The 17,431-nt window shown below is 43.0% G+C and overlaps 1 protein-coding gene across 3 annotated transcripts in view; it reads left to right on the top strand.

Annotated features, from left to right (window-relative positions):
- Window positions 1-17,431, top strand: part of SFMBT1 (Scm like with four mbt domains 1) — a 1,637,826-nt gene that overhangs the window by 1,345,366 nt on the left and 275,029 nt on the right. For all 3 annotated transcript variants that reach the window (XM_069643544.1, XM_069643545.1, XM_069643546.1), the window contains exon 15: window positions 15,011-15,150. In XM_069643544.1, coding sequence (XP_069499645.1) covers window positions 15,011-15,150 — 140 coding nt within the window. The remainder of the gene's footprint in view (window positions 1-15,010; window positions 15,151-17,431) is intronic.

The following is a 17,431-nucleotide window of genomic DNA, read 5'->3' as shown; positions in this document are numbered from 1 at the left end:
CAGAATCCCTTTGGAAAAACAACCCATTGGAGCAGAATAAGGAAAATCTCACTAATATATCAGCCAGATATAAACAAGAGATCCTCCAAACTAAGAGAGAGACCTTCAATTATAGAATTATAAAAGCTAACTCTAGCACTGGGAAACTTTTTACCATTCTAAGAGAATTGGAATCTCCTGCCACTCCTATCGACACCTGCATCAAAAACAAAATTTGGTGCACCAATATCCAAGATGCCCTCTGCAACAAAATCTATATGCGCCAAGATAAAATCGCATCCCAAAAATGTATCCTCTTATACAATGATTCACAGGCACAGGAAGCCCCGGCTAAACAAACTCAACCGACTAATCAGTTTAAATTTGCACTGGTCTCCATCCTAGAAGTGGAGAACATAATAATCTCACTCATAGATGCCTAGGGGACGCTTGCCCAGCATCTATAATCAAAGAAGAGGCTAGAGACCTAGCACGTTTTATTACATTATTAATCAATAACTCCTTGAACACGTGCACTGTCCCCACAAATCATAAAGATGGATGAGTTTTTCCCCTCTTAAAAATATTAAACAAGGCATCATACCTCCAGATTCAAACCTATCTGGAGACCAATAGCTTGCTAGGTACCCTTCAATCAGGTTTTAAACCGAGACACAGTACAGAAACCGCACTCATTGACTTGAAAAACCAAATGGACGAGATGAAGCATAAAGGAGAACTAGCCATTCTTCTCCTTTTGGACCTGTCTGCCACTTTCCATTTGGTGAACCATAAAGTGCTAGGCAATCATCTTACCTCAGCTGCCCATTTCTCGAAGGAAGCCACTGCATGGATCCAATTCTTCTTAGATAATCAGTCTATAAGAGTGTTCTCTCCCACGACAGCAGCAGAACCAGTAGCGGTTACTTGTGGAGTTTCTCAGGCCTCCTGCTTTTTCCCCACTATGTATATTCACCAAGCCTCTATTTGATAACCTGGATAATCTGGGTGTCTGCTACACCAACTACGCTCTCTCGGGAGACTACGACACTGACGTGGCCCTGATCAACAAAATCGACCTTATCATACAAGCCTGGATGGCCACACAAGGCCTCTGTCTTAATGACGATAAGACAGAGCTCTTACTCATTGGGTCTTTCAACAGACTCAACAAACTTGATAACCTAGTTAAATCATTCAACATTGACGGCCTAAATATCAAAGTCTCCAAGGAGGTGAAGACTTTGGGGTTCTACATGGACTTTGCATTGACCTTGAACAAACAAGTCAACTCCACGGCCTCAGTCACCAGTTACAGATGTAAACATAACGCCTGCAAACCATTTCTCTCCACTGTCAGCTGCTTCACGCTAGCTCGAGCCCTCATTCTGTCTAATTAGACTATTGTAATGCACTCCATCTAGGTACCAGCAAACTTAACATCAGCAAATTGCAAATACACCAAAATAACGCCCTTAGAACAGTGTTATGCATCCCGAGAACACAGCATATTTCAAACGCAAGGCTTGCCATTAATGATAGAATTAAATTCAAATCCTTAGCCCTCACCTATAAATGTCTCGCCAACCTGGCCCCTGAATACTTAGTGGATAAATTCATTAGACATACTTCGGAACGCCCTATCAGAAAATCGCAGGCCAACAACCTCAAGGTCCCTAAATTCAAACTCAAGAAAGAAGGAGGGAGCAGCTTCCCAGTCATGGCATCCCAGCTTTGGACCTCTATGCCCGATTCCTTAATAGCAGCCCCTTCCCATCACATATTCAGGAAAGATACCAAAAGATAGCTCTAGATCAATGAACTCTGCCTCTTCCACCATTAGTTCTTATCTCTGGTACGTTCTCTGAGGATACAACTTAGGACAACTAATTCAATATTTACAGTAAGTAAATCACGTTGGTAATACTACCTGTAGAATGGCAGTAAGCAATTCAAAGGTAAGTAAAACACTTTTGTAATAACTTTCAGAATATTTGTTTCAGGTAAGAATTAATGAAACAAGGCCAACATAAAGCAGGTAAATACTTGCAATAATTTAAGAGGCCTCAGGCTTTCGTAGTCCATCCCTATCTAGTTATGAGTGTCTCAGAGGCAGATTGGAGGGCCATACAAGCAGTACACAAACTGTAGAAAGGTCCAACGGGAAGTCTTCAGTAGCAAGTAAGTAACACTTTGTTGTAAAAAAGGGATTAGGGATTTCGGAGAAGGCTCTATGAGGGCAGACAGGCATATGGCCGGGCAAACGTGGATGGGTGAACTCCCAAACACATGCATCAGCACTCAAGAAACACAGGAGCAGCAAAGCAACACTAGGTAAGTTCTACCAAGTGTCCCAAAGTACCCTAGACGTGAGAAGAGGATGCGGCACATTGCCCTCACGATGCTGCAGCAGCAGGCCCAGTCACCAGATTTTTAGTCAGGAAGATGAAAGAAGGGACTCTGGAATGGATCTAGTAGCAGCAGAATCTTGCCTCTGGAGGACCGGAAGGAGGAAGGAGTCCACCAAAGTTTCAATTTCAGGATTTGATGTTTGGAAGGTGATGCACTGCACAGTGGTCACAGGTCGCAGGGTATTGGGGGTTTGCAGCTGGTCAAGGTCAAAGCTTGTCATAGGCCGGTTCGAAATGCAGGTCGTCTTTAGACTGATTGGACCCACCAGTCTAAGGGAGAGAGTTGTCCATTTCGGGGCTCTCTTGATGCTTGGAAGAAGGGGTCGGACATCAGCCATTAATCAGAAAGCATCTTCGGTCATCTGGAAGTGGCTGCGTGCGTCGTCTCCTCTTTCTCCTCATCGATTCCTCAGTTCCAGTGGTCAGCTTGTCTTCAGCCTCAGGATCCATGCCTCTTATGCAGGAATCCAGCCAATCGGCACCCATCCACCATTCAAACGGTCATTGGTGGCTGTCCTTCCAGAACAGACAGCCTTCCAGTTGGAACTGGTTCCAGGCAGAAACAACAGAAGACAAAGAACAGCAGTGTTTTGGAGTCCTCCTACGTTTACTTTCATCACAGACGAACTGGCGTCTTGGCGGGCTTTCCCATGCAAATCCGCTGAAGACAAAAGTCAAAGGCCTTGCCCACCCTGCACGGCAGACGGGTGATCAAGAATGGACAAGCCATCTTGAATTGACGAATAAAGAACACTTCCACCATTTTGGATCAATGGTGACACGTCTGTGCAGTATCGCGACTATGAGTACAGCCTAGGTTTAATAAACGCACACAAGTTGGTAGGATAAACCCACTGCCACCAGCCCTTCAGATTAGCTTGTCACTGTAACCCAAGAGTTACAGGAGCAGTGAGAAAGGGGATACCGTCTAACCTCTCAGCATTCTACATAAGGTGGGGTGTGCTGATCTCACAATAGAAAAAGATGGGAAGGATACAAATATTCCCCTGTAACAGAAAATAAAGAGGGGAGCCCAAAGGGCTACCAGCAACACTGAATAGATTGTGCTACGTACAGCAAAATTCAAAGACAAATGTCACAGTACTTTGAGGAAAGCATGACTCCAAGAAAAAGGTATACAAAGAAATCTAAAAGTATCCCAAAGTTAGGGTAATTAGTGAGTGTGGAAAAAGGTTTCCATTCACTCAGGGGAACCAACCAAAATTCTAGTAGTCCAGCAAAAAGTGCTGGAGACCTCACACGTGAAGGGGATTTCACATGAAAATCTACCTAACAAGTAGGTCCTAGTCTTACAATACAGTAACCATACATTACATCAGCAAGCAGGTTAGCGTAAGGGCACTGCTCCTGTGCAGGGTTGGCCATGAACTGTGGTTCTGGATGCTGGAGAACATCTAAGACTCTGCAGAGCAACTGGCAGGAGTGGAGAATAGGCTGGGGGATGCTCTGAGCAGGCAGAGCTCGGTCTCCCACGAGTGTGAGCTATGCCCTGAGGTCACTGCAAAGATTTTCACCTGGTGGGGTACTCCGGTTGTATATCGGTTTGTGACGAATGACAAAACTAAATGCGAACAGTTGTTTTCGAGGGAATTCCCCCCGGTGATGTGGGGCGTGTTTCTGGAGAAGTGGACCATCGACCTCTGCTATGCGTTCCCGCCGTTACTAGTCATCTCTTGGGTTCTCGGGAGCTTGAGGAAATGCAGGTCTCACCTAATTCTCACTGCCCTGGACTGCGTGAGGAGGCCATGGCAGCTGGAACACCTTTGGTACAGGACAGTGCTATTTGAAATGGGTTTGATACCTCAAGTATGCCCCACCCAGCCCTTCAACACTCATTACTCCTAATAGCAATATTGAGTACCACATGTGATTTAATAATAGTGACATCAATAATTACAGCGCTTAAAAGCTGGAGGTATCTGGCATGAAGCACTATATAAGTTATCAAATTATGAATATTAAGGTTCAGGGCTGGGTATGAAAATGTCCAGACAGTAATTTTAGTAACTTTTCCTTTAAAATCATTAACATTCTGGATATATTCTTGACTTCTTGACATTGTATTGGAAAGGCTTAAAGGAAGGCATTAATCTCATTGGCCGACAGGAACTCAAAATCCAGCCTTTAATAAGTACTAGATATTGGTGTTTTGCTGAAATTGAAGAATGTCTCCTCTTGAGCATGTGTCTCTGCAAGTGGCTGAGGTTGACCACCCAGTTGATGCATTGAACTAAACACTATACAAATTATAAAGTGCTTACTATGTGTTAAGACACAGAGGAATCGTCATTTCTTTGTCTTTTTGTAAAGCACTGTATCACTCTTTGTAAATGTTTCATACTCATTCTTAGAGTACTACTGTGACAGAAATAGCCTCCATAAGATGAACTTAAAAGTACAGAATGCCAAAAAGATCAGTAAATGACATTTCCCTTAATCAGGAATCACCATATGATAGAGTAAGATGTCTGAGCAATCTCTCAAATTCAGTTTTTAAAGTGGTTTAACGGTAGTGACGTTTTTCAGCACCCGACTCCTGTGATGAATTGTGGGATTTAGTCACTTCTGCCCAGGAGGGGATCCGTTCCTTGTGAGGCTAGGGAGGTGAGCCCGCTGTGCAATACTCTGCCATGGGGTAGAGGCAAGTGGGGCCTCACCTGGAGAGACCCCCTCCAACTCCCCCCTGTGGACAAGGACTCCCGTTTCAATGAGGAACCCCCTAATCAACCTACCCAATGCACAATAATATCTGCCAGAAGAAGACAAGCAAGCCCAAGCTGATATTAGTTATCATCCGAATCTTTGTACCATCCTGAAAGAAAATACTTGTATCATACTGCGATGAATGAAACCCAAGTAGTTCAACTGAGTACAAAGAAGACGTTGCACCGGGGAAGGCCCACGGCAGCGTCATACATCCAAAGGGAGGAGACTTGGATGAGAAGGAAGCCTGGGAGCTTGAAATCGGCTATGGATGCAAAGCTGGGAGTAACCGAGACATGCTGCCTTTGATGTGGGTAAGAGGCTCGCGTGTGAGAGCTAGTGTGCTGTACACGAAAGAAGCTGAAGCGAGAGAAACCGAAGTACAATGAAGCAAAGAGTGATGGCATGGCAGAGAGCCGGTGGACTGAGAAGTCTGTAAACAATGCTGATGCCACTTATCGGAAGGCACCGTGAAGAGTGCCGAACACAGAGGAAGCCAGGAACAAAGAACTCAACCTGGCAATCACTGAAGACGGCCGAACCGTATTGCAGACCCGGTGACACGTCGAGTGAGAATTGTAACTGGGATGCTCATCCTCATCCCTGTAAGGAAGAAGTATTGCTGAAGAGTGAGAATCATTACTGGAATCAGTGAAGACCAAGTGTTGGAATTGCATAAGAAGAGTGATCATCAGTATTTGAATCCTTATTAGTCCCAGTGAAAATCAAGTGGCAGAAGCATATGGGAACAGTGAGAATCCCAGCTGGAACAGTACCATTTGTCTCAGAAGATAAAGAGATACAATCCATTAATAAGAGGTAAAAGCAGAATTGGAATATCTCCTTAATGCTAGTCAAGAAAAGGATTGGACATTTACTTAAGAGAAAGTCTCAAGTTTGACATACAGAGGAAGAAGAGGCATATCTTCAAAAGAAAAGAGGATTGACATTGCTAAAGTGTCAAGAGAGAGACTGAGGAAGAAACAGGGTGAGAATCTGAAGAATTCAATATCTGAACTGGAAGACTTAAGATTGGTAGCTAAGAACCATCTACAAATAGATGATTATATTGCAACAGTACTTGTTAAGCGCAAAACTATCGCCAAGGCATCTAGGCGTTCAAGTTAACAACTGGGAGAATCATGCTCATTAACCAAGCCACTAAAACAAATATCTCTTCACAGCTTTCCTACATTTTAAGTGATCTGTTATCTCCCAAAGCTGAGGGGTGGGGGAGAATTCCATAATGCTGGGGCCAGGACCGAAAAGCGATGGCCACCAGCATGAGATTTACAGAACCTTGGAATCTTAAGCAAAAACTAAAGGAGCGTAACAAATTAATTTAGGAATCACCATAATTTAGCTTGGCGGTAAGTGCACCATGTTGGTAAAATGCGAGATATACAATATACAGCTCTTCAAAGTCAGTAGAACTTTTCATGAGAAGCCAATGAAGATGAAATTGGCGAGTCTTGGTGTGCCTAAAGCATGGCACGGTGCCAAGTTCTGCAGAATCTGGAAACTTTATAACAAAAAGTGAGGTTGACCAAAACAAATACCATTGCAATAATCCAAGGAGCCGATAATAGAAGATGTCATAACTGTGGAGCAAAGCTCCCTATGAAGAAAAACAAGAATCCTTTTAAAAAGTCTCAATTTAAGAAACACTGCAGAACAAACTGATGCAATCTGGGCTTCCCTAGATCCTTAAGCTAATAGCTTGATTCCGAGACTTTTAACAGCATTGCTTGGAGCAGGACAACAGGTCCCTCAGATTAGGCCAGTATTCGGTATTCCGAGCCTTTGTCAAATTTGTCTTTTCCTTGTTTACTTTCAAGAAACTACTTGACATCCAGTCTCCAATGTTCTTCAGGCATGATCTCAGCTTAGAAGGGGGTTCCGACTTGGAGGCATTGAGACGGAATCAAAGCTGAGGATCATCAGCATAGGTGTAAAATTGCACACCCTGCCTCTCAATAAGATCTGCAAGAGGAAAGAGAACACCCCTGTGGAACACCACATACCAAAGCTTTTGGGAATGAGCGAAAAGGAAAAAGAGAGCTTGTTTGAGTACGGCCTGTCAAGAAAGAAGAAAACCAACTCCGAACGGAGCTGGATTCACATTTGCCACAAATACAGTTCACTTTGCTTTACACAATGCAGTATTTTACTTTGCTTAGCTTTGAGAGTAAATGAGATTTCAAGAGAGTAAAAATGACCATTCTCCTCTTCAAGAGAGTAAAATGTATGTGACATCCAGCCGACATGTGCAAAAACTGTTTGGAAATCATTAGCATGCGGCATCTGTCTGCATTGTGACAGAATACACCTTTAATTATTTCTCTCAGGTCTGGCCATTTGAAATGTCCTGTATATATTTAAATGTTGACATCACAAAAACCTAGTCAATTACATAATAAAGCAAACATGAATTGTATTGTGTTTTGAGGTTGGAGAGCAGAATTGTGTTTTGATGTTTAATGAAAGTCCTCATTTTCCAGAGCTATCACTACCCAATGGTATGTCAATGTTATGATACAACAGTGCAGAGAGGCAAGGAGCCCATGCTAAATTCTATACCTAATCTCATGGTCAAATGGTTATTTATATAGCGCTTTTGGCAAAGCACTGTACTTGGAACATATTTATCACAATTATCACCAAACCGAAGTTGGTACTCCTTTATCGATCCAGAAAGGATGAAAGGCTCAGTTGGCCTTGCCGGGATTTGAATCTGCAGCCTACAAATCACGCACAGATCACAGCAACAAGCACTCAACCGTCTGAGCTATCTTATAGGCTAGCATCCTTCAGAGGTCGGTAAACTGAGTATCGACAGATGTATAATAATCACAGTGCCTAGATGTTGGAGGACGCATTTATGAAGCGCTATATAAAGTTAAATACCTATCTGGATTATCACAGGTACAGGTTTTGCAGAGTTTCTATTTCAATTACAAATGCAACTTTCATTTGTTTGTTTTTGAACAGCACTTGCACTTCCTGTAGGGTCAGGTTTTGAATGTTTTAATTGTAGGCTTGAAGATTTGAGAGGCTATAACACCCTTGAGCAAAGACTCTGCTGCCGCTGATCATTTTTAGTAAAGTACCCCATTGACTGCAAGGTTGAATGGATGTAAACTAGACCGTGCATACTCATCATTTTACACACTGTTTTTATAATTTGAGTGTAAATTCAGTTATAATTGTAAAAATGATCTGCTTCTGCATGATTATGCACACAGCACAAGAACTCTGAAAAATACAATTGTGCAATACTGGTTTACTTTCACTGGAATAAAAGCATAATTTGTTACACAAGATTAATTCTCAATTGCAACTTAGCTTTCCATCCTATTATACAGTCCTAAAATACTAGGGAAATATGCACAATGCTTCTGTTCGTACCATGGGTATCTACATACAACAAAGCAGAAGTTTTGTGGAAAGAAACCATTCCTTTTATCAGTGTGCTGTTTTTTTTTTAAAGGCTTCAGAGAAATAAATTTTGGTTCAGAGGCTTTTCTCCATGGGTAGCAATTACATGCATGTAGATAAAAATCAAAAGAAGCGTTCTTGTTTCTGCGAAGTAACCTGACCTGTCCACTGCCCCCTGCTCTAAACTTGTGTGTAAAAGTACACAGGAAAATAATAAAGCGGTCATATATACAAGATGTTCATGCGTAAAAATAGGCCTGCTACAAACTTTATCTTGAGGCCTGGTAACAGACCACCCTTATTCGCAGGCATCCCTCTTTCGGGTTCACATTTGCCACAAACACAGTTCACTTGGTATCCACAATGGGCCAATGACTCTTGACTGTACAAGAGTTTTTCACTTGTCCCATGTATGACCACTTTGACCTCTTACGGCGGCACTCCTAGGGCCTTCAGGCATAAGGTAGTTTCATCAGAAAGGGGACCAGTCACAGTCTACCGAATGAGCGCCCCTGTGGCGCCGGACCACATTGCACCTGGCCTCTCCCCTGGTTTTCTAAACAGTTCTGTAACAGTCGTTCCTTGATTCACATTACTTTACCACTTGCAAACTTCACTCACACATTCAAAACTTTGGCCATCACTCACAAAAGTCTCAACAACACTGCCCCCCATACCTCTCCCAGAGATTTGTTAAACCCATCACGGACAGGCCACCATTCTCAAAACGTTTAGGACCCGTGCAGGAGGTTCTAGCTTCCCTTTCATCGCTGCGACTCAATGGCACTCTCTACCACCGCACGTAAGGAGCATTGAATCACACACAGCCTTTAGGAAAGCCATCAAAACATTGCTATTTGTATAAAGGGGAAATTTAGATTGTTGTTTCCCTTCCTCTATCATCACTTCATCTTTGCACTGTATAACATTGCTGCTATGCTATGAGCTATGATTTTGCAACACTGATTTGCCATTTACCTGTTTCAAGTCATTATGCCTATGTTTTTTGCTCTCTGTAACCCACGAGCAAACCCTCGTACCCTGTAACTACGAAACAGTCCTGCAACAACGCCTCAATGCCCTTGGGCTTTAGTGTGCTTTACAAATACAAAAAAAAAGAAATCACAGTTCCGTTTACTATCGGTTCTCCCTCCAACTCACCAGTTGTGATTAACTGCTTGGTATTTCTGGACTCAAGGGCGGTACCACGGTAGCAAGCGTGTCTCCTTGTCTCGGTTATCAGTGTAGGAGTGTTCCGTGCACTGCTGATACCTGACACACCACATGCTGGCTGTTGTTTCCGGCCTTGTGATTCCTTTCTCTGAGGCTTCGCGGGTCTGGGTCGACAAGATCAAGGGCTTTTCCCTCCTTATCATCCTTTTGATTCTCGCCACCATTCTCCTCCGCTTGAACTGCCACCCTGGAACAGCTGCCTCGCTGCACGGTCTGCCTTGCTCAAAGTGTGCTCTCGTGCGCCACCTTTTATCCCTGTGGGGAAGGGAAAAGGCTGTCGGTTGTGTGTGATTCTGGTCAATTGCCTGACCCTTTTGTTCTGTAATGTCATGGAAAACATCCCTGGTGTTAGTCCGTTGTTCGTGGTGGAAGACAGTGTTCATGTCGGAAAGGGGTATGGGGGGTTGAATGTCTGAGTATCCTACAGGGCAGAATGGAGAAAAGGTGTTATAAGGAAGGGGGTACCGCGTCTCACCCGTCAGTGTCCCACTGCCACTCCCTGAGCACCCCCAGGAACTGGATCCAATAGTGATAGCTGTGTCCTGGCCACCTGGACAATGGATCCCTGGGGACTAGCAAATGAGACTTTCTCACAGGCTACGCCGCGTGAGAAGTGCTAGTCAGTAAAGAAGCAGCGACAGAGGAAGGATTCACCCTACCCCATTGACGATGAGAACAGCAAATTCTGATGGGAAGAGCAGGTAGAGAGGGAGAAAGCACAAGGGAAGAGTAATTGATCGGACCACACAACAGGCTAAGGATGAAAAGCAGCTACAAGAGAATGACTACAAAAATAAGATCTAAGAAATTACCCTGATAGTGGGTAGGGAGATGCAAATGCAAATGAAGATGTAAATCAGCCACTGAAGTGGTCAGATTCCTGACATGCACATCAGTGGAATTGTGGGGCCAAGCATTATAATCCCCCAACACAAACCTAGAGGTAGTTGGTTCTAAATCTGGCACTAGTTACGCAGATGACACACAACTCTTTTTCAAACTTTCTGCTGACCCTCTTGCCCCTTCCATCATCCCTAATTGCCTATATGCCATCCAGACCTGGCGCACTTCCAATGATCTCTGCCTCAATGCAAGCAAAACTGAGATCCTTCCCATTGGAACCCCTCCTCCCGCCTTCTTCCCTTCACTTTGGCCTTCCTCCATGGGCTCTCCCCCGGCTCCTTCTTCTGAAGCCAGAAACCTTGGTGTCATCTTCGATTCCTCTCTCTCCTTCCTCCCTTACACTCAGGGCATTGCCAAGAAGTCCCACTTTCAGCTCTTCTCAAAGGAATTCTACCTTTTCTCACTTTCCCCCAGTAGATCAATGTTACCCGAGCCCTGGTTCTCTCCAGGCTTGACTATTGCAATAGCCCCCTCTTGAATCTACCTTCATCCACTCTGCGACCCCTACAGCTAATCCAACACAGGGCAGTTAAACTTATCTTTGGCCTCAAGCCCAAGGACCACATCTCTCCTGCCCCAAGTCTTCACTGGCTCCCGGTATCTTCACAGATTAATTTCAAATCCCTCTGTATTATCCAAAAGGCTTTCTGGGGCCTGGGACCATACTATCTGCAACTCTTACTTACTATTTCCCTTCTAGACTTCTGCGCTTGTATGACACCAACTCTTTGTGTGTAAAGGGTTTCGCTAAACAGAGGGCAGGAGGTTGATTGCTTTCCTCAGCTGGCTCCCTTCTATGGAACAACCTCCTTCTGCGTCTTGAGCAGGACTTCCTTAAATTCCGTAAACTCCTCAAGTCTTTCCTCTTTACCTCCTCCCCCCTTCTCTCCTCTGGTAATCTGACAGTTGCTTTGATTGGGCACAAGGGCACTTATGCATCCTCGGGGCCGTGACCTCCCGCACTCAATCGCCCCAGCTACTGTCTATCCTCAGTAATTGCCCCGGCACACCCTCCTCGCACTTACCTTACCATGCACTTCATCTGTTGCTCACCCACGCGCACAGGCACCCCAGCACCTACCCACACTGTCCCCTTCCATTCTGCAATTGCATATTCTGAATACTCAGAAGGCATAGTAGGTTTGTCATTTCCCCCCCCCAAGTGTATTGAATATTTATATGTTGATTAATTTGCCTCATTCCCATGCATCCCCCCCCCCCCGATCCTACCCTGCACCCCACTCCTGTTGCCCTTTGGACACTTTGAAACAGAATTTACTTGCTGTATAAGCACCTAACCAGTGAAAGAAAAATACAATAAATAGTTGAGTGAAGTCCCAGACAAAACTTTCTAGAGGGTGGGGTGGAGGCTGATAGACAAGCAGTATATGAAACGAAGTCTTAGGGTTAACATGCAATCGTACTAAAAAAAGTTCACAAGAAAAATTGTGCGCTAAAGCGATTCATTTACAACTGAAAACATCTGAAAAGGTAAAAGCCAGACCTACCCCCTTTCAGTGGCAGAAGTCTATCCAAATGTAAAATGTTAAAGTTGGGGAGTAGCATCTGCACAATTTCCGGGCCAGATGCTAAAGTAAACCAGGTTTCTGTAACACTAAGAAAATCTAGGAGGGAAATCGGTTAATGGAGAACAGATATCATCTATATGGGCGCAAGCTGATCTTGCATTGATGAGAAAGCCAGTGAGGAAAGGAGATGAAGTAGCCTTACACTTAACTTTTTTTTTTCTCTCTCAGTGAGTAATACTGTCATTTTAATTTCTCCTAACCTTATATGTAACTTTGGACCCTGCAGCGGGTCGAGTAGGACCAGCCGGTTTGTATCAGTTATTACACTAAACTTGTTGGGAAAATAGCCCACGGAAGAAGGGAGTCGTTATCCTGTACCTTAGTTGGTTTTGGTAGTGGTAAGGTTAGATCAGGTTAGTGTGGACAGTGGACAGATCTTCCTTTTGGATTTATGGACAATTGACAATCACCCTGGTCAGTTTCTGTTAGGTAGGGAAAACCCATAGCTAGGGAAAGTTAGAAGTTTTATTTTCTTTTGAATAAAGAATCTACCTAAAAATTTAACATCAAAGTCTGTGTCCTTCTGAGTTGCCACATATGGTGTCTGAATTGGGATCCACCCACTGTGACATCTGCTTAATCTATTGGCTTTGATTTGCAAAGTATCCCTGAAATAATACTACCTGCAGATGAAGGACGTCTTGTTCCCACAAGGTTAGTCTCATCACCTCCCAGGGGAACATGTATAAGGTTAGCTTTGAAATCGGGACTAGCCTGGAGATGTGGGTTGGATGTAATGGCAGGAATTTTTGACCCAGATTATAGGGGTGATGTGAAAATCCTTCTTTTTTTTATTTATTGTGATATAACCACATTTGTTTTTTTTACACATTCTTTGTTTAAAATTAAACATATTAAAATATATAAACATCGCAATTACAAAATGTAACAAATTCAACGTGATATTTCGCTCATATACCATTAAAAAACTAATTCATTACAATCTTGCAATTTTAACATAGTTTTAAATAGATATTCATTACAAATGAATATCAAAGGTAATTATAGTAAAAAGACTTTACCCATCCATTGAGATAGTCAAATTACCAGTAATTTTGTGGTATAAAACCTGTAAATTGCAATACTCTTAAAACATTTAAAGTCAATTTGATTTCATAGCCAGCAATCATTCTTTCCCAAAAAGCGTCAGAGGACAGCCGATCAAGTGATCCTACGAAACTCCCCAAGTATTCCACCCTGATTTCCCAGGTAACTTTACAGAATCTTAACAAATGCTCTTAAGTTTGTTTACTTCTACATAAATCATGGGAACAATCAATACACCGTAAAGGAAGGTGAAAAAATTGCTCAGGTAATATTAGAGAAAGCCTTATGCCCTATCCCTCACATAGTACAACAGCAAAAAGATACCAATATAGCCTCCCAAGGATTTGGTGAGGTAGATCAACCTAAGAAGGATAAATCTTTCATGGAATTCGAGGAAGTTGGTCTCCTGCCAGACTTGGTTTTCGCCCAGCGAAACGATCCATACCTTTTTTTTTTTTTTTTTTTTTTTAAGGAAGGGACTTCTCTACAGACGGGACGTTAACCCAGAGGGAACTCCTCCATCCCAACTGGTAATACCCCGAAGCCACAGGAGAGTAGTCTTGGAATAAGTGCTCTCACACTTGACAGCAGGCCATCAAAGAGTCGGGAAGACTCAGCTAAGTAATACTGACGTTTTACTGGTCCCCGGGGTGTTTGGTGATGGTACGGATTTTGTATTAACATGTCACCTATGTCAGAAAACATCAACCACCCCAGTTCCACTGGCCCCTTTATGGCCCCTCCCTATTATTGATATTCCTTTTTCCGGAATCACAATGGATGTAGTGGGACCCTTACAGGATAAAAAAAAAAATCCTAAAGTGACTCCACAGAGAAGGAGGAAGAAACGGGGTGTAAAAGACACCAATGAGAGTATGAAGAATCCAATCCGGGAACTAAACGATTTAAGATTGGTTGATGAGGTATCTACGAATAGATTTTTAGACTGAGCTTGCTGAGAAAGTAGCCCACAGGAGAAGGGTGCCATTGTCTTGTCTTAGTTGGTTTCGGTAGTGGACTGGTCAGGTTGGATTAGTTTGAACAATGTATAGATCTTACTTTTGGATTTATGGACAAATGACAAGGACACTGGTTAGTTTTTGTTAGGTAGGGAAAGCTCATAGTTTAGGGAAAACTGGGAGTTTCTTTTTTCTATTGAATAAAGAGTTTACCTAAAAATGTAAGATCAGAGTCGGTTTCCTTCTTCTGACTCACTGCACCGCCAAACCCAAATTTACTGCATCTTTGATTATTTCAGTAGCATAATATGAGATTTATTCTGTGGCTATCGGACAGTGAGGAAGGGTAATCCTAATTTGGTAGCTGTAGTTCAGTATTCTGACCTTATGCAAACATGGTCTTTGCATGGTCCAGATAACCTAATTTATTTAGTTCATGATTGTTAAAATGTAAACTTGATGGCCTGATGTTGTAGTTTACCGAATTACAGTTGAATGTTGACCAACTTCAACATGGGAAATGGAGTCCATTTGAATGTGTAATAAGCACAGTAATACGACACGCACACACATTTGACATATATACATAATCATCAAGTAAGTTATTTGTTTTTCAGTGTTTGATGAAATTCTGCACCCTTCTGGTCATTGAATACTTTGAAACTGGTGCATTAAAATGAGGTGCTACACAGTGCCCTGACTGTTGTTGGTTTTTTTTTTGCGTCAGCCATTATTAACAGAAAGTACTGCTGTCCAAAGATATACTTCAATCATCGGTGCTTCTCTGGGCCATACCTAAACAAGGGACGAATTGCTGAGCTGCCTCGTTCTGTGGGACCGGGAAACTGTGTACTTGTTCTAAAAGAGGTAAGAGACAAGTTATTGAATGGTGAGACCGGTTTAGTGCAAATATGTCTGCCATAGTCCTACAAAGTATTACATGTATGAGTTACTAATAAATGCAACTTTATAAAAGATTAAACATTGTTTTCTTTCTGCAGGGTTTTTACCGAAAGTTAGATGTGTAGAAGAAGTAGGATTATGCTTTTTTATTTGACTGGCTTGGAGCTACATTGCCTGCTGTTTGGGCAAGTGCAAACATTGTTTTGTAAGATCGACTGGAGAAAATATTGAAACCAATGGGGTAGATTAACCACATTTTGTAGTTCTGTGCAGACTTTTAGTAATATGGTTGCTATTTTAAATCTAGAGGTATGCATTTCCTGGAGCATGTGCATTTGCGAGTATGACTGCTCATATCAATAGAACAGTTCTGGCAAGATCCAGCTGCAAGAGCATCCACACAATCCACTTTGAACATATGACTTCTGAAATTGCCTCTTGGTCAGTGTTACAACCATACCGGAAATCATTATTTCCGTGCACCATCTCAGTTTCAATTGTAATATTTTTGGGGAGTGACACTAATGGTTCTGATAGATTGTGCTTCCATTTCTGCCATGACCTGAACTTCATAAATGTCAGTCTACATTGCCGGACATTTAGATGTACATGCTCTTTATATATTGTATTTGAGGTTGAGGAACTTTTGGGCGATATCTTCAAATTGTACCTTCGTGACCTAATTGTTTTCCTACTTAATTTTCTAATTCTGTTTGAATTGGGTACATATCCTTACTTTTGTCGCATAGGTATGGGCATCTACGGAGACTTTGAGTTCCTCTATTCCATTGGTACACAAACAGTTGATTTGGGGGTGCTTACACCTTTGATATGCGCCAGTATTTATCTTTCTCCTGTTATCTTTCTAATGTATTCATTTTTCACAAAAAAGATTCAAGTTCAATTTTTGCATAGAGTATTTATTTCTTTTTTAGCCCTTAGTGGATGACACGTGTTTCGGCATCTGTGCTTGCCCTATACAGCCGACACTTGATGCAAGAGAGACATACTTTTAAGGAGGGATTTGAGCCCATGTACTTCAATAACAGTACGACTGAATTACATTTCGAATGGATTGTGTCCTCCCACGTATTCCTCATCTTATGATAACTCGTCTCCAGTTTCGCGTGGGAGGAACATCCAGTCGAAAGAACGTTACAGTTGGTAAGTAACTTGTTCTTCTTGGACTATATCATTAAAGGCCCGGATTTGAAAAAGGCAAGGCACCGATGGCGAAAGACTTGTCATCCACTAAGAGCTAAAACAGAAATAAATACTCTATGCAAAAATTGAACTGGAATCTTTTTTGTGAAAAATGAATACATTAGATGACAGATTCCTCTCCCGCAGATTCCTCATCATATAGATAACCTCATCCAGCTCTGCTGCTCGGAAAGACTTCAATAGGGGAGCGCAGTGGACTCGACTTGGCTGTCGAACCTCGATCGATCTTGCTCAGTGCTTGAGCGTTTGCTTCGGATGTGACATCGGACATCGTATATATACTGCGTCACTACGTCCCGTACCTCAGTTCTTTTATTCTGCTTGCTCGACACATTACTCTTGAGGAACATAGTGTTACTTGTCGAGTACTTGACTCTTTTTCGACAAAATTCTTGTCAGATTTTGTATTTTCTCTTGACCGTGAGATGTCTGCACCTTGGGTTTCAGAGTTCAAGAGCTGCACTGAGTGCGACTCGAAGATGTCGGTGACTGACCCACATGACATCTGTGTGAGATGCCTCGGCACGGGTAACGGCACTGCGGGGTATGCTTTGTGTGGAAAAATGAATCCTAAATCCCTTCGAGACCGGGCAGCCAAGCTTGCGGTGGGCCTACCGCTGTCAAACACTCGTGCAATGGACCGTTTGGTCCACAGAGGCTGAAACAGAGGGGCCTACCCCCAAAAAAGAGAAATGACATCGGCTCAAGACGAAGGAGCAATCTCACTCACAGAGCCACTCTTCCTCGTCATGTTCTCATAAGAAGAAGAGTCACCACCGGCACAATGCAATTCTGACTCCTTGTCCCAGCGAGGTAAATTGTCAGGAATGGAAGGAGTTCAAATCACAAATGTTGTGGATGTTTGAAAAGGCAGCCGGTGTGCCCCCAAAACAGCAGGCCCTGGAAGCTTCAGCAGTGCTCAGTGGCCCAGACCCCATGCAAGCACTGATAACGACGACATTGGAGCCTTCGGGCTCATCGCCGAAAAAGACAGTTAAGCCCTCGAATCCGGGGCCTTCCC

The sequence above is a fragment of the Ambystoma mexicanum genome, chromosome 2p, assembly GCF_040938575.1.
Source record: "Ambystoma mexicanum isolate Mex_15411 chromosome 2p, UKY_AmexF1_1, whole genome shotgun sequence".
NCBI lineage: Eukaryota > Metazoa > Chordata > Amphibia > Caudata > Ambystomatidae > Ambystoma > Ambystoma mexicanum.
This window is presented reverse-complemented; position numbering and strand designations above follow the sequence as displayed.